Below are 22,594 nucleotides of genomic sequence, written 5' to 3'. Positions count from 1 at the left end.
AAAATGACAAAAATGTGACAAAAAATGACCCAAAAAAATGACAAAAATGTGATAAAAAATGACCCAAAGAAATGACAAAAATGTGATAAAAAATTGACACAAAAAAATACAAAAAAAAAATACACAAAATGACAAAAATGTGACAAAAAGTGACAAAAAAATGACAAAAAAGTTACAAAAATGAGTTGAATACCCAACAAAAAAAATGCTGGGAAAAAAATCTGATGACGTGAGGAAAAAAGATCCTCTCGGTTCAGGCGGGAGTTAAGAGGTTAACAAGCTTGATCAAAAGCTGTGTACGGGCACAATGGGTACGAGTCGACATGGCAAGAAAACTGTTCCCAGGGGCGTCACAAAGCTCTTCACTTGGTTTGGTTTTCGACAATACAAACCAACCAAATCGGATTCCAAAAGCGAACTAGTGACGCACTTTCTTTGCCTTTACCAACAACAGGACTAATCACGTCAACATTACGTCGGGCAAACCAAACAATCCCAGTTCTAAACTTAAAGCAAAGCAGTTCTAAAGCAGCCTATAAGTAACCCGGGTCTAAACGAGGACAATTCTCCTCTGTGACCCAAGGCAAAGTCCGTGACGCGCAGATAGGCCGACCCATATGCGTAACCGCGCGTCAAAGTGCCCAAGCCGAGCGCTGACGGTCCGATCTCCACCCCCCCGACAGAAGGAGCGCTCGTGTCTGCCGCAGAGGTCGGGACCATCGAGAGTGTTTTTTTTGGGGGGCCGAATCGACGCGTGAAGGGGTGCGCTCCGTCGGCCATGAGGGACCGTGAGGATGGGGCAGGAGAGGCTCGCCGCTGACAGTGTTTCCCCGCTGAAGAACTTCGTGGCCGGGGGATTCGGAGGCGCGTGTCTGCTCCTGGCGGGTCACCCCCTGGACACGATCAAGGTGAGCGGAAGTTCGTCCCGAGGCAGTGGGAATGAACGGGCTTCAGATAGTGCAGGAAAAGTTGAGACAGTGTTGGAGACGGTTTGTAGGGATGTGGAGGTTTAACATGTAGGTTAAAGTGCGTTTAACCTCTTAACCCCCACTGTAGCCAAGCACAGTTTCTGCAGTTCAGCTGTGCCCAAATCTAAAGAGGATGAAAACGCAACAAAAAGAGGACAAAAGTATGACAAAAATGTGACAACAATGTGGCAAAAAAGTGACAAAAATATGTGGGAAAAATGTGGAAAAAACTGACTGAAATGTGACATAAAAGTGGCAAAAATGTGACAAAAAATGTGGAAAAAAGTGACAAAAATGTGGAAAAAATGTGGAAAAAATGTGGAAAAAACTGACAAAAATGTGGGAAAAATGTGGAAAAAAGTGACAAAAAATGTGGAAAAAAGTGACAAAAATGTGGGAAAAATGTGGGAAAACTGTGGGAATAATGTGGAAAAAACTGACAAAAAAGTGACAAAAATGTGGAAAAAAAGTGACAAAAATATGTGGAAAAAATGTGGAAAAAACTGACAGAAATGTGACAAAAAAGTGGCAAAAATTTGACAAAAATGTGAAAAAATGTGACATAAAAGTGGCAAAATAGTGACAAAAAACTGACAAAAATGTGACAAAAAATGTGGAAAAAACTGACAAAAATGTGGAAAAAAATGTGGAAAAAATGTGGAAAAAAGTGACAAAAATGTTGGAAAAAAAGTTTAAAAAAATGGTCAAAAATTTGACAAAAATGTGAAAAAAAGTGGCAAAATAGTGACAAAAAACTGACAAAAATGTGACAAAAAATGTGGAAAAAACTGACAAAAATGTGGAAAAAAATGTGGAAAAAATGTGGAAAAAAGTGACAAAAATGTTGGAAAAAAAGTTTAAAAAAATGGTCAAAAATTTGACAAAAATGTGAAAAAAAGTGGCAAAATAGTGACAAAAAACTGACAAAAATGTGACAAAAAATGTGGAAAAAACTGACAAAAATGTGGGAAAAAATGTGGAAAAAATGTGGAAAAAAGTGACAAAAATGTTGGAAAAAAAGTTTAAAAAAATGGTCAAAAATTTGACAAAAATGTGAAAAAAAGTGGCAAAATAGTGACAAAAAACTGACAAAAATGTGACAAAAAATGTGGAAAAAACTGACAAAAATGTGGCAAAAATGTGGGAAAAATGCGGAAAAAAGTGACAAAAATGTGACAAAAATGTTGGAATTTTTTTTTTCAAAAATGTGACAAAAATGTGACAAAAATGTGGGAAAAAAGTGGCAAAAAATGTGGGAAAAATGTTGGAAAAAAAGTGAAAAAAAAGTGGGGAAAAAAAAAGTGACAACAATGTGGCAAAAAAAGTGACAAAACTAATGGGAAAATAGAAATGTGACAATTTTTGGGGGGAAAACTGTGACCAAAAAATAAAAAAAAGTGATGTGAAAAAAATGTGGAAAAAATGTGACAAAAAAGTGGCAAAAAAGTTACAAAAAATGTGGAAAAAATGTGACAAAAAATGTGGAAAAAATGTGGAAGAAAGTGACAAAAATGTGAACAAATTTGGGGGGAAATGTGGGAAAAAACGTGTCAAAAAAGTGACTAAAATTGTCAAAAAAGTGACAACAATGTGACTCCAATATGGCAAAAAAGTGGCAAATATTTGACAAAAATGGGCTGTTGAACCTCTTTGCTCCTCCCCATGTCTTTGTATCATTATTTAGTAGAAAACTTTATTCATAATTCAGCGTTTGTTAAAGTAGTTTTTGAATAATTAAAGAAAGTTTAGATTTTTTCAAAATTGTTTTCCCCCTTAACTGTTTTCAAACATGACCATATATGGGCGATTCCAGAGATGCCGTCTGTATCTATAGTTTAAGCTCTTTTTTAGTAATTGGAAGCTTGTGCATTTTCAAATATTCCTCCAAAAGTTTTCAGCCTGATCATAATGACAAGGTCCATGACGTCATTCTCCCAACTCTGATTTTCACGTCAGGAGAACAAGAGGATGGGAGGGCATCTGATGTTTTTAACCCCTTAACTCCCACCTGAACCGAGCACATTTTCTCCAGTTTGGCTTTACCCCAGTCCAAAAGCTTCTGGAAAAAAGCTGTGAAAATAGTGGGAAAAAAAATCATGGAAATGTGACAAAAAAAGTGAGAAAACCTTGACAAAAGAGTGACGAAAAATTGATGAAAAAGTGGCAAAAATGTCACAAGAAATTGACGAAAAAATGACAAAAAAATGATAAAAAAAATGACAAAAATATGACAAAAAAATGATTAAAAAATGATTAAAAAAATGACAAAAATATGACAAAAAAATGATAAAAATGTGACAAAAAAATGATAAAAATGTGACAAAAAAAATGACAAAAATGTGACAAAAAAATGATAAAAATGTGACAAAAAAATGATAAAAATGTGACAAAAAAATGACAAAAATGTGACAAAAAAATGATAAAAATGTGACAAAAAATGACAAAAAAATGACAAAAAATGTGACAAAAAAATGACAAAAATTTGACAAAAAATGATAAAAATGTGACCGAAAAATGATAAAAATAATGACCAAAAAAATGACAAAAATGTGACAAAAAAAATGACAAAAAATATGACAAAAAATATGACAAAAAATGACAAAAATGTGACAAAAAATAGATGAAAAAAAGGACAAAAAATTGATAAAAAATGACAAAAATGTGATAGAAAAATTACAGAAAAATTACAAAAATGTGACAAAAAATGACCCTAAAAAATGACAAAAATGAGATGAATACCCAACAAAAAAATGATTAAAAAAAAAAATCTGATGCCTTGAGGAAAAAGGTCCTCTCGGTTCCGGCGGGAGTTAAGAGAACTAAATGAGGCGGCCATTAAAGCATCTACTACAAGCTCAGATTTGATTACAGTTGGCCCATGACTGCCTGGACAAACATGAACCACGATGTCAGGCCACTATGTGAGGGATAAGTTGTAAACGCTGAGAGGATTATCAGCTTACGATGTCACTGAGGAAAAGGCAAAGAGGGCAATTGCCTGGTCAAGGCATTTGTTTGACTGAACAGAGCAGTGGTGAAAACAAAAATGAGCCCAAGCATTTTGTCACCAAAGTAATCATCTGTAAATTGTTATAACGCTGTAGAGTATACAAGTAAAAAGTAGTGACCCAAGAAACTGTCCTTGTGGAGCAGGTGGCACAGGGATTAGTGCTCTGTCCGTAAATCTTAAATCTAATGGCAATACTTATCAAGAAACTCTTCAAACACCATCACTAACGCTGGGTGATGACACAGGATGTAAGTCGTGTTCTTTTTATAGTTAACCCCTTAACTCCCACCTGAACCGAGCACAATTTCTCCAGTTTGGCTTTACCCCAGTCCAAAAGCTTCTGGAAAAAAGCTGTGAAAATAGCAACAAACAGCAGCAAAAACTGAGACAAAAACAATGATGGAAATGTGACAAAAAAGTGACGAAAAATTGATGAAAAAGTGGCAAAAATGTCACAAGAAATTGACAAGAAATTGACAAAAAATTGACGAAAAAATGACACAAATGTGACAAAAAATGACAAAAAATTGACAAAAATATGACAAAAATTTGATTAAAAAAAAAAATGACAAAAAAATGACAAAAAGATTACAAAAAATTGAAAAAAAATGACAAAAAAATAACAAAAATGTGACAAAAACTTGACAAAAAATTTACAAAAAATTACAAAAAAATTACAAAAAATGACAAAAAAATGACAAAAAAATAACAAAAAAATAACAAAAAATGTAACAAAAAAATTACAAAAAAATTACAAAAATGTGACAAAAACTTGACAAAAAATTTTACAAAAAATGACAAAAAAAATGACAAAAAAATAACAAAACAATTGACGAAAAAATGACAAAAAAAATCACAAAAAATTTAACAAAAAAAATGACAAAAAATTGACAAAAAAGTTACAAAAATGAGTTGAATACCCAACAAAAAATGTTGGAAAAAAAAAATCTGACGTGAGGAAAAAGATCATCTCGGTTCAGGCGGGAGTTAAGAGGTTAAACTGTGTCATGTCTAATGAAATGAAAGAAAAGCATCATGAGAGGACCAGATAAAAATGCTCTAAAAAAAATCAGGAATTTCGGAACAAAAAATGTCAAAAAGAAAATGAAACTTGGTTTTTGGTCCATCCATTCCTGGGATCTGTGAGACGTCTCTGGTGAAGCTCAGTGTCCTCGGCACAAACAGCCACAGGAGAGAGAAACTAAATATGTCTTCTTCACTTTTTTTTGCTGGATTTTTGTCACTTTTTGTCTTTTTTTGTCATTTTTTTGTCATTTTTTTGCTGGATTTTTTTCTTTTTTTGCAGTTTTTTTTTTTGCAGTTTTTTGCTGGATTTTTGTCATTTTTTTGTCATTTTTTTGTCATTTTTTTGTCATTTTTTTGTCATTTTTTGTCATTTTTTTTGCTTTGTTTTTTGGTCTTTTTTTGCTGGATTTTGGTCTTTTTTTGCAGTTTTTTTTTTTGCAGTTTTTTGCTGGATTTTTGTCACTTTTTTGCAGGTTTTTTTTGTCTTTTTTGCTGGATTTTTGTCACTTATTTTTTTGCAGGTTTTTTTTGTCATTTTTTTGCTGGATTTTTGTCTTTTTTTGCAGTTTTTTTTTGTAGTTTTTTGCTGGATTTTTGTCTTTTTTTTGCTGTTTTTTGCTTTGTTTTTTGGTCTTTTTTTGCTAGATTTTTGACATTTTTTTTGTCTTTTTTGTCATTTTTTTGTCTTTTTTTTGCTGGATTTTGTTTAATTTATTTGCTGTATTTGCTCGGGTGAAAAACAACTGTGTTTTTCCAACTCCTTCACCCTTAGAGACGTCTCATTCTCACGGAAGTTGCAGACTTTATTCTTTCTAGGAACAAACGTCGGGTCACGTGTTTGTCTGAGAGTTACTGATCTAATTCATCCAAACACTAATCACCTTAATCTCACTTTAATCTCATGTATTTGTTGTTGGCGACTCGTGTAATACTCGACTCCGTTTGGGACTCAGAACCACAAACGTTTGGTCAGAGGTTCAAAGCCGTGATCTCCGTGAGTTACGAGGAGTCACTGTGGCGTTTTCTTGTGAATACTCTGAATACTTCGACATTGGTGTGAGTTATGTTTATTTATACCATGGTCTGGGTGAATACTCGATTCTGATTGGCTGGTGGGTGCGAACAAGCTTGCATTATTTTCGTATAACCGCACACGTAGTCCGGTAGTTAAGCTCTTAACTCCCGCCTGAACCGAGAGGATCTTTTTCCTCACGTTATCCCTCCATCCATCATCTCATTTTTTTGTTGGGTGTTCAACTCATTTTTGTAGCTTTTTTGTCATTTTTTCGTCCATTTTTTATCACATTTTTAGTAAAAGGTAAATGGTCTCAACTTATAAAGCGCTTTTCCACCTACATTAGGCACTCAAAGCGCTTTACAGCAAGGATCCACTCACCCATTCATACTCTCATTCATACACCAATGTACACAGACACTGGGGGCAATGTGGGTGAAGTGTCAAGGACACAACGACAATGTGCACTTTCAGGCTTCTGGAAAACAGAAAACGGGACTTCTAATGGTTTTCTTTTAAAAATGGCTTGTGAAAATGTGACAAAAAAAATAAATAAAAATGTGACAAAAAAATAAAATAAAAATGTGACAAAAAACTAATAAAAATGTGACAAAAAATAATAAAAATGTGACAAAAAACTAATAAAAATGTGACAAAAAATTAATAAAAATGTGACAAAAAACTAATAAAAATGTGACAAAAAATTAATAAAAATGTGACAAAAAACTAATAAAAATGTGACAAAAAATTAATAAAAATGTGACAAAAAACTAATAAAAATGTGACAAAAAATCAATAAAAATGTGACAAAAAATTAATAAAAATGTGGGCAAAAAATTAATAAAAATGTGACAAAAAACTAATAAAAATGTGACAAAAAAAACAACAAAAATGTGACAAACTCTGGCAAATATGAGATGAAAAAGAATGTGAAAAAGTGACAACAACGAGGCATGAAGACTGTATTGCGAGTATTTGTGATGAACTGCAGACACTGGGGGAAACTGAGTGAAGTGTCTGACAAAAATGTGTCACATTTTTGTCATTTTTTGTCAAATGTCTTTCCCATTTTTGCCACTTTTTCATCTTTTTTTTTTAAAACAAGCTTTGCCTAAATCTAAAAGCTTAAAAGAAAAGCATCAAAATAGCGACGAGGATAAAAACGGAGCAAAAATGTGCCGGGAAAGCAACAAAAAAAACGTGACAAAAAAGCAACGATGAAAAGCCGTGAAAAACCAACACAAAATCCACAAAAACACAACTACAAAGCAACAAAAAACACAAAAAGTGAAAAAAACATGACAAAAACATAACAAAGCAATGAAAAAAAGCAATGAAAAACCAACAAAATAGCCACAATAACATAACAAAGACACAAGACAGTGACGAATACACAACAAATACATACAAAAAACACAAAAAGTGACGAAAAGTTTCAATCAAACGTGGCGGCCATCTTGTGACTGGCCCCTCTAGCGACCGATGCAAAACCAGGAGAAACATTTTCGTTGACTGAGCTGCAGAATGTGAGATACGCCCTTAGATCTGTCAGTTGTTTGTTATCAGTCCAGAGTCGTCCACACTGTCGGGCGTTTCCAAACTGTCTTTAGTCTGAGCAGCTGTGCAGCTCTGGGGATGGAGATAATCAGCCACAAACTGTTTACTGATGGTTCAATCCCCACGTCTGACTCTGCAGAGAACCGTAGAGTCCTTGGGCAAGACACTTCACTCAGTTTCCCCCAGTGTCTGCAGTTCATCACAAAGGCTCCAAGTCGCAATACAGTCTTTATGCCTCGTTGTTGTCACTTTTTCACATTCTTTTTCAGCTCATATTTGCCAGAGTTTGACACATTTTTTTTTTTTTTGTCACATTTTTATTATTTTTTGTCACATTTTTATTTATTTTTTGTCACATTTTTATTTATTTTTTTGTCACATTTTTATTTATTTTTTGTCACATTTTTTTTTTCTTTTGTCACATTTTAATTAATTTTTTTGTCACATTTTTATTAATTTTTTGTCACATTTTTATTAATTTTTTGTCACATTTTTATTATTTTTTGTCACATTTTTATTATTTTTTGTCACATTTTTATTTATTTTTTGTCACATTTTTATTTATTTTTTGTCACATTTTAATAAATTTTTTGTAACATTTTTATTATTTTTTGTCACATTTTTATTTATTTTTTTGTCACATTTTTTTTTTCTTTTGTCACATTTTTATTTATTTTTTGTCACATTTTTATTAATTTTTTGTCACATTTTTATTAATTTTTTGTTACATTTTTATTTATTTTTTTGTCACATTTTTACAAGCCATTTTTAAAAGAAAACCATTAGAAGTCCCGTTTTCTGTTTGCCAGAAGCCACATAGGTGACATGGAGGCTTCTGGCAAACAGAATCCATCCATCCAACCATCCAGCCATCCATCCATCCATCCAACCATCCATCCATCCATCCATCCATCCATCCATCCATCCATCCATCCATCCAACCATCCATCCATCCATCCATCCATCCATCCAACCATCCATCCAACCATCCATCCATCCATCCAACCATCCAACCATCCATCCATCCTCTTCCACTTGTCCATGCCGACATGTTTTGTATCTTGTAGCAGTTCATTTCTCTGTATGTTTTATGCCTTTTAATTCTCAAATCTGTCTACACTTTATTGCTTAATTATTCTCATGTAGCTTGACTTGTGTTTTCCAGGTGCGCCTGCAGACTCAGCCCAAAGCCGCTCACTTAGTGCTTTACACCGGAGCCTATGACTGTTTCAGGAAAACCGTGTCCAAAGAGGTGAACAAACACTCCAGAACTTCACATTTATTCAGTTATTCAGACTTTTTCTGCGAGACACGGCAGGTGAAAGTATTGATCTTTCACGCAGTGGTCGAAGTGGAGATTTGTATCTATTTTCCTCCCTTTACATCTTAGTTTTCATGTCAGATATAAAAATGATGATGTTTATTTTATGATGTTTTGTCTGCGAGGTGGAACCAGGAAGTAGCTGCTGCGCCGCGGGTTTTCATTCATAAATATTGACAGATTTGACATCCACGTGTCCTGCTAAGGGGCCCCGTGATGACGCTTTCACCCAAATATGGTGTTTTTCCTCCTACGAGACGCTGGAGCGGAAAAGTGGAAGAACGGGCCGAGCATGAGCACTCGCTACAAAACTTCAGGGCTGGTTTTCTCTGAATGAGAGAAGCCGCACTCGGGCAGAGCCTGAGCCCTTATAGAAGCTCCCACAGACTCCAAACTTTACAGGCTGAGACACAACAAGATTTTGAAGGTTTTTTCAGAAGGATTTTTTAATATCTAATTCCTAGCCTGATTTATTCAGCTTTGAAACAACAACAAAAACAGGCGAAATTTGAGTTTTTACAGATTTTTTCACTGATGATTAGTTTATTGAAAAACTAAACAAAATATCCAAAATCCCCTCTGAGAAAATCTTATTTACTAATATGTCAATAAAATAAAACCATAAAATTGAATCTGGCTCAATTCATTATTTTGATTTCCCAAAATATAGGCAATTTTGGCCATTTTAATGCTCAAAATGCCTTATTTCTTTGTGAAAACATAAAATGACAGAAAAAGTGCAATACATTTTTTTCTCATATTTATATCTAATGTTCAGCAAAAGTTTCAAATTGACATCTCTGCATTTATTTGTTTTCCCCTATTCACCTGCAGTGTCTCGCCTTAATGAAAAATACAGAGACATTTGAGGCCACTCTGGCAGCGAATGGTCATGTTCTGAGACACCTCTTTAGAAAAAATTATCTAAATTATGGAAAAAGAGTGAAGGTCCGGACAAAATTGGGGGCGGAGCCGGAAAACATCTTTGTAGATGATCTCGTTCCTCTCTGTCTGCAGGGTCTCCTGGGCCTGTACAAGGGGATGGGGGCCCCTCTGGCCGGCGTCGCTCCAATGATGGCCATCAGCTTCTTCGGCTTCGGTTTGGGCAAACAGCTGCAGCAGACGGACCCCAGCCAGCCGCTCTCGTGGGTGTATCCTCCTCGGTTTAGTCCGGGTTTAGTCCGGGTTTATCTGTCGCGTACAAAACATGCATCGTCTACAGGGTTTCCACAAACATTTCACCCGATCGAGGGGTTTCCCACGGCAACGGTAGCATTTTGTGTGTCATTGGGATCAAAAGTGATATCTGAAATGTCAAAATGAAGGCCTTAAATATTATCGGAAAGTAGGGCTGCTCGATTATTGAAAAAATAATAATCACGATTATTTTTGTCATAATTGAAATCACGATTATTAAAACGATTATTTGTTGCCTTTAAAAAAATCCATCAAAAAAGTGACAAAAATCCATCAAAAAAGTGACAAAAATCCAGCAAAAAGTGACAAAAATCCATCAAAAAAATGACAAAAATCCATCAAAAAAGTGACAAAAATCCATCAAAAAAGTGACAAAAATCCAGCAAAAACGGGACAAAAATCCAGCAAAAAAGTGACAAAAATCCATCAAAAAAGTGACAAAAATCCATCAAAAACGTGACAAAAATCCAGCAAAAAGTGACAAAAATCCATCAAAAAAATGACAAAAATCCATCAAAAAAGTGACAAAAATCCATCAAAAAAGTGACAAAAATCCAGCAAAAAAGTGACAAAAATCCAGCAAAAACGTGACAAAAATCCAGCAAAAAAGTGACAAAAATCCATCAAAAAGTGACAAAAATCCAGCAAAAACGTGACAAAAATCCATCAAAAAAGTGACAAAAATCCATCAAAAAAGTGACAAAAATCCATCAAAAAAGTGACAAAAATCTATCAAAAAAGTGACAAAAATCCAGCAAAAAAATGACAAAAATCCAGCAAAAAAGTGACAAAAATCTATCAAAAAAGTGACAAAAATCCTTCAAAAAAGTGACAAAAATCCTTCAAAAAAGTGACAAAAATCTATCAAAAAAGTGACAAAAATCCTTCAAAAAAGTGACAAAAATCCAGCAAAAAAATGACAAAAATCCATCAAAAAAGTGACAAAAATCCATCTAAAAAGTGACAAAAATCCTTCAAAAAAGTGACAAAAATCTATCAAAAAAATGACAAAAATCCAGCAAAAAAGTGACAAAAATCTATCAAAAAAGTGACAAAAATCCTTCAAAAAAGTGACAAAAATCCTTCAAAAAAGTGACAAAAATCCATCAAAAAAGTGACAAAAATCCAGCAAAAAAGTGACAAAAATCCATCTAAAAAGTGACAAAAATCCTTCAAAAAAGTGACAAAAATCCATCAAAAAAAGACAAAAATCCATCAAAAAATGGACAAAAATCCATCAAAAAATGGAGAAAAATCCATCAAAAAAATTGCAAAAATCCATCAAAAAAGTGACAAAAATCCAAAGATTAAAAATTTGAAAAAAAATTAGAAAATTAAAAAAATATATATATATATATATAATCGATTTTTTGCGATTATGCTAATTTTGTAATCGTTTACTGTTGTAATCGAAATCGTAATCGAATTTCGATTAATTGCACAGCCCTATCGGAAAGCATAGGGCTGTGCATTGGATTAAAACTGGGATTAAATCTTAATTTCTTTCAAAAAATGACATTGCTCGTCTGCTGATATAATGCGTGTTAATGAGATAGCAGAACTCCAATGCTTTCACAGTCAATTGAGGCCAATGACAGTCGAGAACAGTCGAGGGCAGCACTTGGGCCAAACACTTTTAATGAGAGTTTTTATAGTTATGAATACGATTACTTGTGTTTGATTTATTCCTTTTGAAACAGGACTGTGGTTTCTTCTCTGACAGATCAATGACCCATTTCCAGTCAGCCTGGGATCATTTGTTCACTTATTTATTCATGAGAAGAGATACAAGAGATACAAATCACATTGAAAATAAGGAAAAGATTATGAGTTTTGTCTGAAATTGTTCACAGGTGTCCACTTAGAATTTCCTCTCATTCCTCTGTTTGGAATGTTTGCCACTCTTATGAAATGAAGACTTTATTTTTCCATTTGTGGCACAAGAATGTAGTAATTCAGGCTTTAAAATGGCATTAAATCTGACTTGCGGCGCCGTATAAACCTGATCTGGTGTTTCTCTTTACGTCGACGTCAGTGTAAACTCTGCCCGTGTTGTGTGAAGTGTTTACAGCCTGAACCGAGGTCTGAAATCCGAGGCCGGGCTTATGCAACGTCACAGAGCGGCCCCTCCGCCCCATTCGTTTATTTAAAGACACACACCCCGCACGCCCACAACTCATGTTACTGTGTCCCACGAAACCACAACACGAGCCTCAGCCCGAGGTCACGGGCCCGGAGAGCCCCGGAGAGCCTGAGGTCATGGGCCCGGAGAGCCCCGGAGAGCCCCGGAGAGCCTGAGGTCATGGGCCCGGAGAGCCCCGGAGAGCCCCGGAGAGCCCGGGGTCATGGGCCTGGAGAGCCCCGGAGAGCCCGGGGTCGCGGGCCCGGAGAACCCGAGGTCACAGTCCCAGAGAGCCCGAGGTCACAGGCCCGGAGAGCCCCGGAGAGCCCGGGGTCACAGGCCCGGAGAGCCCCGGAGAGCCCGGGGTCATGGGCCCGGAGAGCCCGAGGTCATGGGCCCGGAGAGCCCGAGGTCATGGGCCCGGATAGCCCGGGGTCATGGGCCCGGAGAGCCCCGGAGAGCCTGAGGTCATGGGCCCGGATAGCCCGGGGTCATGGGCCCGGAGAGCCCCGGAGAGCCTGAGGTCATGGGCCCGGATAGCCCGGGGTCATGGGCCCGGAGAGCCTGAGGTCATGGGCCCGGATAGCCCGGGGTCATGGGCCCGGAGAGCCCGAGGTCATGGGCCCGGAGAGCCCGAGGTCATGGGCCCGGAGAGCCCGAGGTCATGGGCCCGGAGAGCCCGGGGTCGCGGTGTGAAAATAGCAACAAAACTGAGACGAAAACAATGATGAAAGAGTCACAAAAAATGTACAAAAATTTGACCAAAAAATTACAAAAATAGACAAAAATTGATGAAAAAAAGGAGTTGAAACCCCCCCCAAAAAAATGATGGAAAAAAAATCTGATGACGTGTGGAAAAAGATCCATTTAGATGAGTTTTGTAGATCTTAGCTTTCAAATGAGGCGTTACACTGGCCTACAGGATTTGGGTAAAGCTGAACTGGAGAAAATGTGCTCGGTTCAGGTGGGAGTTAAGGGTTTAATAAGTTAAAAACTACACCTGCAGTTGCGCTTATGGCCTCTAGAGGGAAGAGTTCTTAAGTATTGCTTTAAAGCCTCTGTTTATTGTTTGATCTGAGCTTTATTACTCTTATTATTTAGAGCTGGAAAGTTACTCCATAATGTTTCTGACGTTCTGCCTGCTCTCCCGCTCCACAGACACACTCAGATCTTCCTGTCCGGGTGTCTGGCCGGGATCTTCACCACCGTCATCGTCGCTCCCGGAGAAAGGGTTAAATGTTTACTTCAGGTGAGTCTTCGCTCGACAAACGACTACAAAACGTGAGAAAATCACAACAAAAAATGATAGAAAAAATGATTAAAAAACAACAAAAATATGACAAAAATGTGGCGGCGTGACGAACAGTTTCCGTCACTTTTGTAGGTCTTAGCTTTCAAATGAGGCGTTGCATTGTTGCTCTCCAATCGAGAAGCTTTTAGATTTGGGAAAAGCCCAGTATTAAAAAAAACATGAATCTAAAAGGAATTCTGTGGAGTATGGTGCACCACAAGGGTCAATTTTGGGACCATTATTATTTATTATTTATATGAATGATTTTGCTTCTGTTTCTACGGCCACGTTTCCAGTTCTTTTTGCTGATGATGCCGATCAAAAAAATAATAATAAAAAGCCAAACTGGGGAAAATGCACTTGTTAATGTTAAGGCGGGCGGCTTTACCCTAATCAAAAAGATTTTTGGGAAAAAAGCACCAAAAATGTGACAAAAATGTGACAAAAATTCAACAAAAACTCAACAAAAATGTGACAAAAATTCAACAAAAATGTGACAAAAATTCAACAAAAATGTGACAAAAATTCAACAAAAATGTGACAAAAATGCAACAAAAATGTGACAAAAATTCAACAAAAATTCAACAAAAACTCAACAAAAACGTGACAAAAATTCAACAAAAATGTGACAAAAATTCAACAAAAATGTGACAAAAATTCAACCAAAATGTGACAAAAATTCAACCAAAAAGTGACAAAAATTCAACAAAAATCTGAAAAATATTCAACAAAAATCAGAAAAAAAATCAACAAAAATGTGACAAAAATTCAACAAAAATGTGACAAAAAATTCAACCAAAAAGTGACAAAAATTCAACAAAAATGTGACAAAAATTCAACAAAAATGTGACAAAAATTCAACAAAAATCTGACAAAAATTCAACCAAAATCTGACAAAAATTCAACAAAAATGTGACAAAAATTCTACCAAAAAGTGACAAAAACTCAACCAAAAAGTGACAAAAATTCAACAAAAAAATTACAAAAATTCAACCAAAATCTGACCAAATCTCAACAAAAATGTGACAAAAATTCAACAAAAATGTGACAAAAATTCAACAAAAATGTGTCAAAAACTCAACAAAAAAAATACAAAAATTCAACAAAAAGTGAAAAAAAGCTCAACCAAAAAGTGACAAAAAAAAAAGCAAAAAAACAACATACAAAAGGTGACACAACACAGCAACAATGTGAGGAAAAAGGTCAGTTTTGTGGGTCTTAGCTTTCAAATGAGGTGTTACACAGCCAAAAGAGGACAGAATGCATTTGGTTTAGGCGGGTGGTAGAGGTTAAAATGTCTGTTTTTCATTAGGAAAAGTCAGGTTCTTTAATTCAGCACCTCTTGTTGCTGACGTTTCACCTCATAGATATTGAATGATGGGTCATTTGCAGAGGACGAAATCTCCCACTGGGACAATATTGTGAGTGTAAAATGATGACGGTAATAATGGAAGTGTTGTTTGCAGGTGCAGGCGAGCGGCGGCGAGGCGCGGTACTCCGGCCCGGTGGACTGCGCTGTGAGGCTGTACAAGGAGCACGGGATCCGCAGCGTTTACAAAGGGACGGTGCTCACGCTCATCAGAGGTACAGACGTAAAAAAAACAACTGTCTTTTACCCAGAAAAACTAGTGGAATACCGGAATTTACATTTGTTTTAAGATATTAACTCCCACCTGAACGGATCCAGTTTGGCTTTACCCTAATCAAAAAGCTTCTTGGGGAAAAAAGCACCAAAACAGTCACAAAAAACAAAACAAGAGAAAACAAGGATGTAAACGCAACAAAGATGTGACAAAAATGTGACAAAAACTCGCCAAAAAAATGACCAAAAATGTGACAAAATTGTGACAAAAATTCAACAAAAATGTGACAAAAACTGAAAACAAAATGTGACAAAAATTCAATAAAAATGTGACAAAAACTCAACAAAAAATGACAAAAATTCAACAAAAATGGGACAAAAATTCAACAAAATGTGACAAAAATTCAACAAAAATGTGACAAAAAATCAACAAAAATGTGACAAAAACTCAACCAAAAAGTGACAAAAATTCAACAAAAATGTGACAAAAATTCAACAAATATTTAACAAAAATTAGACAAAAAAATGACAAAAAATCAACAAAAAATGTGACAAAAAATCAACAAAAATGTGACAAAAATTCAACAAAAATGTGACAAAAAATCAACAAAAATGTGACAAAAAATCAACAAAATGTGACAAAAAATCAACAAAAAATGTGACAAAAATGTGACAAAAATGTGACAAAAATGTGACAAAAAATCAACAAAATGTGACAAAAAATCAACAAAAAATGTGACAAAAAATCAACAAAAAATGTGACAAAAAATCAACAAAAAATGTGACAAAAAATCAACAAAAATGTGACAAAAAATCAACAAAAAATGTGACAAAAAATCAACAAAAAATGTGACAAAAACTCAACCAAAATGTGACAAAAATTCAACAAAAAAATGACAAAAATTCTATAAAAATGTGACAAAAAAGTGATGAAAAAGCAGAAAAAAATGGTCTAAAAAACTGAAAAAAATTGACAAAAAAGCAGAAAATAATGGTAAAAAAAAATGGGCGAAAACAAGGCAAAAAAGCACAAAAATAGCAACTAAAACCCAACAAAAAAGCTGCAAAAAAGTGACATAAATAGACCCAAAAAAGAGTCACCGTGATCATGACACAGCCTAGTTACAAATGAGGCATAGAGGCCTAATGGACTGTGAACTCTGCAGTCAAGAAGCTTTCAGATTTGGGTAAAGCTGAACATGGAGAACATGTGCTTGGTTACGGCGGGAGTTAAGATGTTAACCAAGTGCATTTCCCCCAGTTCAGCTTTACCCAAATGTAAAAGCTTCCCTAAAAAAAGAGTCAAAATAGCCACAAAAACGGAGGAAATGAGGATAAAGAGGAAAAAGATCCCTTTAGATCAGTTTTCGTAGCTTCCAAATGAGGCGTCACACTGGTCTATAGGCTTTTTGATTTGAGTAAAGCTCGGTTAAAAGTTTATTGTCAAAGCTGATGATTGTGTCGTCTGCAGATGTGCCTTCCAACGGCCTGTACTTCCTCACGTACGAATACCTCAAGAACCTGCTGACTCCGGACGGACAGAGGTCAGTGACGAGACTCGTGAGGGGCATGAGTGAAGTTCTATCCGAGACCTGCAGAGGCCCATTGCTCATTATGTATAATATCTGGGAACCATAACTCAAGAAAGTCCAACGGAGGGGGATACAAAGCGTCAGATACACCTGGTGGATGTGTTGTGTAATTGCATCCCATTTATTATTTGATTGTTAATGGAACTTGCCAGTTACTTATCTGGTCTGACTGGCCCAAAAGTACGTCGGCACAGCGGGAAAACCCCCGGTGCTCCCGATGGTCCGTCCAGCCCTGGATAAATGATCTAATCTTCACAATAGTTTGTTTAGATATTGCACTGATTCAGCGTTTCTCCACAGAAATGGTGAACTCTGGCCTTAACCTCTTAACTCCCGCCTGAACCGAGAGGAACTTCTTACTCACGTCATCAGATTTTTTTTCCATCATTTTTTTGTTGGGGATTCAACTCATTTTTGTAACTTTTTTGTCATTTTTTGTCACATTTTTGTCACTTTTTCGTAATTTTTTTGTCACATTTTTGTCATTTTTTTGTCAATTTTTTTGTTATTTTTTCCATCATTTTTTAATTATTTTTTTTGTCATTTTTTTGTCAATTTTTTGTCATTTTTTGTGTAAATTTTTTGTGTAATTTTTTTGTCAAATTTGTGTCACATTTTGTCACATTTTTGTCAATTTTTTAGTCATTTTTCGTCACATTTTTTTTAATTTTTTCGAAAAATTGTTATCACACTTTTGTCACATTTTTGTAATTTTTTGTAATTTTTTGTCATTTTTTGTCATTTTTTGTCATTTTTTGGTCAATTTTTTATCACATTTTTTGGGACATTTTTTTGTCATTTTTTTGTCACATTTTTTCCACATTTTTTCACATTTTTTCAATTTTTTTGTCATTTTTCATCACATTTTTTCGCCAATTTTTTATCACATTTTTGTCATTTTTTTGTCCATTTTTGTCAATGTTTTCTCACTTTTTTGTCACATTTCCATCATTGTTTTCGTCTCAGTTTTGTTGCTATTTTCACACCTTTTTTCCAGAAGCTTTTGGATTGGGGTAAAGCCAAACTGGAGAAAATGTGCTCAGTTCAGGTGGGAGTTAAGGGTTTAAACGGAGTGTTTTCCTGTGTTTTCCTCTCAGTGTGTCCCAGCTCAGCACTCCCAAGATCCTTTTGGCCGGTGGAGTTGCCGGGATCCTTAACTGGACGATCGCGCTGCCTCCGGACGTCCTCAAGTCCAACTTCCAAACAGGTTTGTCTCTTCAGCCGCAAATAATAGAGAACATTTTCCCAATAAAATAATAATAATAATAACCTGTGATTTGGTCAAAGCCCCAACTTGACTGTAGCTTCACTAACCCCTTAACTCCCACCTGAACCGAGCACATTTTCTCCAGTTTGGCTTTACCCCAATCCAAAAGCTTCTGGAAAAAAGGTGTGAAAATAGCAACAAAACTGAGACGAAAACAATGAATGAAATGTCACAAAAAAGTGACAAAAAATGGACGAAAAAATGACAAAAATGTGACAAATAAAGACCAAAAAATGACAAAAATGTGACAAAATATGACAAAAAAAATACAAAAATGTGACAAAAATGTGATAAAAAATGTGATCAAAAATTTACAAAAAATATGACAAAAATGTGACAAAATGTGACAAAAAAAGACCAAAAAAATGACAAAAATGTGACAAAATATGACAAAAACATGACAAAAAATTGCTAACAAAATGACAAAAATGTGACAAAAAAAGACCAAAATTAGACCAAAATTACACCAAAAAATGTGACAAAAATGTGACAAAATGTGAGAAAAACATGACAAAAAATTGCTAAAAAAATGGACGACAAAATGACAAAAATGTGACAAAAAAAAGACCAAAAAATGACAAAAATGCGACAAAAAATGACAAAAAAAATACAAAAATTTGATAAAAAATTGCCAAAAAAATTACAAAAAAATGAAACAAAAAAAATGACAAAAATGTGAGAAAAAAGTTACAAAAATAAGTTGAATACCCAACAAAAAAATGATCTGATGACGTGAGGAAAAAGATCCTCTTGGTTCAGACGGGAGTTAAGAGGTTAATAACAAGGGCTTACACTTGTATTGCACTTTACAAGCCTGTGTCAGTGGTTCCTCAAAGTACATAGAAGTCATTATTCATTCACTCCACACTCGCTCTTGTTATGTCAGTGCCCTCTGCTGGACACGTGTGGAACTCTTTCCTTTTTTTAAATTGTAATGCCCCCTAGTGGCTACAATGAACATTCTGTTTTTTCTTTAAAAAATCCTAACTCCGCACAGGAATGGGCTAGAGACTTACTTTTTTTTGATTCAGTCTTTACAAATTTCTAGATATTATTTCATGTTTACAGTAACTTATTACACTCGCTGCTGTCTTGCTCTCCTTCCTCCTCTTTATCCTCCTTCTCTCTCTCTCTCTCTCGGAGTAAGGGAGGGGCTGGGCTCATGGGGCCCTTTCAGGGAGTATGCGACGGCCAATTGTCAAAATCAGTTTTCAACATCAGGGAAAATCCAGCTGCTTCGATCTGCCAGTCTTTACAGATTTCCCTCTCTTTGCATCTGCAGTAACTGATCCGCATATTGTGTTGTTTTGTCTGTTCGCAGCCGCTGATGGGAAGTACCGGGGCCTGGTGGACGTGCTGAGGACGCTGCTGAAAGAGGAGGGGCCCAGGGCGCTCTACAAAGGGTTTAACGCTGTTTTTCTACGAGCCTTTCCTGCCAACGCTGTGAGTCGTTTTTAACACGAGGTCCCGATCTGATCATATCAATGTTTTCACTGAGTTTTCTGCAGTAAATACAATGTTCAGTTTAAAAGTGAGTCCCGCCATTTTCAGAATATAAGCCACCGCTTTTTCCCACCCTTTGAACCTTGGTTTATGGTTGGTTATTTCTAATGAAGGAACTGACGTGAGAAAATGCAATAACAGCTCCACATGCAAACATAAAGAAGAAGCACCTTTCACAGACATGGTCACAAGGCGCTTTACATGAGACAATTTTACATTCACTCCACAACGGTCCCTCTGACCATGCACTCACACACACACATCATCCATCTTGGTCTATTGTACATGTTTTTAGTGGTAGTGGAGACCGGAGCACCCGGAGCAAACCTACGCAGACTCGAGGAGAACGAGCAAACTCACACAGAAAGGCCCCGTCCAGGTGGGAATCGAACCCGGGACCTTCTAGCTCCATAAAGTTCTGGAGACGATGAAGAGCTCACGCGGTTCCTTTGGGGCGTATCCCACTCACCTGCACAATAACTGGGACAGGTGTAAACTAATGGGCGCTGGCTGCTCTGCTTCATGACCACGACACTGGGGGCCGCCATTGCTGTAGTACCTCCATATCGCCACTAGGCCCCCATTGAAAAGCATTGGAGTTTAGACACCTTAAAGGGGGGGTATTCTGCAAAATAGACTTTTTCAAGCTTTCCATCATGTTATTCTGTCACTCCCTCATTAAAAACATGGCTGAAGTGTTGCCTTGGCACATTCACGGATTTCTGAGTAATCTGTAAAAACTCTGATGGCGGCCATTTTAGGGATAGGTTTGCCCGAGTCCTCCTAGGAACGCCCCCACCTCCTGGAGACGCCTCCGAGCTTTCGTCACCAGCCGAGTAACCGAACACTGCTCCTCAGCAGAACCCCCTCCCCACTGATGCCACAGACAGCGTGTGGAGGGGGCGTGTCTAAAGGCTCAGAGGTTCTTAAAGAGACAGAGGCCTATTTCAAGACATTCACTACAGCCATTTTGAGAGAGACATTTGATACAAGGCAGTTATTCTAATTTACTGCATTTACAGACCAACAGAAGGTTTGGTCATCATTGTAGTGTGATATAGACTGGTGCTATGGGACTGAAAAAAGCATAATTCCCCCTCTTTAAAAACAACTTTAATTTTTTAAACACTAGACTAGGCTAGATATTCCTCCTGAGAAAACGCTGGGTTAGTCACAATTAAAGAAACCAGGCTGGTTTTCATAAGAAGAATTTTAGAAATCTCGTACTTAATGAGGGTCGGACTGTTAGCATTGGAGCAGCGCGAGCTACACGTCACGCAAGGGCGGAGTCTACGGTGAAGATCCCGCCCGCATGCCCTTTTTAGGAACATGCTTCGTCAGAGCTGGGGAGGAGGAGTCTGTAAATCCACCATGAATTCCCCTCACGACCGTGGTCATTATGGTAAACGGGGAGGAGTGAGGAGAAGACGTCCATTGTTTTTTACAGTCTATGGTGTAAACCCTATGACTGTCTTCCTCCACCTCTGTCCGCAGTGTTTACCGCACACCGGGGCGGGACACTCCCGGGGGGCCGGGTCAGTGAACACAGACGTCCCGAGGAGGAGTAACTGTGCTGTGATGAAATTGAATGTATAGACTTTTTTTTTTTTTTTCAACAATATTTTTATTGAATTTTCTCAAAAAGCAAGAATTGTTTTACAGGCTTTGATAAAAGTACAAAATGTATCAAAGTATTTATAATAATAATAATAATATATGTATAGGAAGTATATGGAAGCATACAAAACAGTGGCAGCCCGACCCATGCATACCACAACAAACCAACCCCCCCCAAAGGTGCAATAAGAAAAATTATAATAATAATAAAAAATATAAAAAATCACTCCAAAACTCCAAATGCTATGCAATGCTCATGAAGTTACAAATCTCCACTTTCCATCAAGACATGTGACAGATCCACCCTTTCCAAATAAGTAATAAAAGGTTGCCAAATCTGATCAAATGATTCCCCTTTACCTTTCAAAATATAGGTTATTTTTTCTAATGCTAGAGCTGATGCCATTTCTCGTACCCAATGCCCTTCTTTTGGACATTCCATTTTTTTTCCCAGAAAAGTGCTATTAAACGTTTAGCGTGAAGTAGACCAAAATTGACAATTAAATTAATTTCTAGGTATAAAAATATCTGTTGGATAAATTCCTAATATGAACAGTTTGGGATTTCTTTGTGTTGTAATGTTTAGCATAGTATTAATTGCCTGTCCAATGCTGAATGTATAGACTTTTAAGTTTTTTTTTATCAACGTACCTTTAGGCCGCCGTGCTCTTGAAATATTTGACGGCGCACAAAGAGAAAAGTCCTGTATTTCCAGTGGCTTAAGGTGCTTCAAATGTGCTTGGAACAGTGTGGACCCCTGTGGCGTATAGACCAGTATATGGGTAAACGCACATCCACTGAGCTTTTTAATGTAGCTCATCAAGCAGTGACGATTTTTTTTTCTTATAAATTACTCGGCTTATATTCAGGTTAATAGTTAATAGTCCTGAATTCACGCGTTGTTTCAAAGTCCTTTAGAAAAATGAATTGGATCTTTGGAACCAGGGCAGGCTTTGAGGTGGGCGGGACTCTTGATACTCCTCTTTGTGTCTTTTTTTAATCACTTATAATAGACACTTTTGTCACATCCCCTAATTCGACATGAAACACTGTTGAATTTGTCTGAAACTAATTCACATTCTGCTAACTGTCTGGTTTCAGGCCTGTTTCCTGGGGTTTGAGGTGGCACTGAAGGGTCTGAACTACGCCGCTCCCACTTGGTAGACGCCGAAAATCTCCGTCCATCAGTGTTTGCACAAAAAAACCTGAATTCATTTGTTTTTAATCACATTTTTATTGTCTCTTTTCGAGCTTTCGTTTTCATCTGTGTATCATTATATACTTGAATAAATAATGTTTTTATCTTATTTGTATGCAAGCTCTTTTTGGACGATTTTATTATGTGTAAAAAAAAAAAAGGAATAAATGCGCACAAGTGGTGTTTGTTTTTTTGTGGGCTTTACTAACAGAAAAAAACACTTAAAGCAGTACTATAGCTTTGCCCGTTAGCCTGTTAGCTTCTTCTCCGTGATTCTATTAGTGTGTATTGGTGGCTCCGACCCGGTAGCAGCTGTGTTTTTTTTTAC

At 36.5% G+C, this 22,594-nt stretch overlaps 1 protein-coding gene across 1 annotated transcript; it reads left to right on the top strand.

Moving 5' to 3' along the window:
- Positions 1-724: 724 nt before the first annotated feature.
- Positions 725-22,322, top strand: LOC306981445 (mitochondrial carnitine/acylcarnitine carrier protein-like). Its single transcript, XM_079581058.1, has 9 exons — positions 725-908; positions 8,742-8,828; positions 9,915-10,042; positions 13,375-13,465; positions 14,974-15,091; positions 16,561-16,633; positions 17,779-17,888; positions 19,270-19,391; positions 22,170-22,322. The coding sequence occupies exons 1-9, from the start codon at positions 795-797 to the stop codon at positions 22,230-22,232; spliced, it is 906 nt and encodes a 301-aa protein (XP_079437184.1). The 5' UTR covers positions 725-794; the 3' UTR covers positions 22,233-22,322.
- Positions 22,323-22,594: the final 272 nt, after the last annotated feature.

Source organism: Gobius niger, assembly GCF_951799975.1.
Source record: "Gobius niger genome assembly, chromosome: 22".
Taxonomy (NCBI): Eukaryota; Metazoa; Chordata; class Actinopteri; order Gobiiformes; family Gobiidae; genus Gobius; species Gobius niger.
The sequence above is the reverse complement of the archived record's forward strand: the minus strand, read 5'-3'. Positions and strand labels throughout refer to the sequence as shown.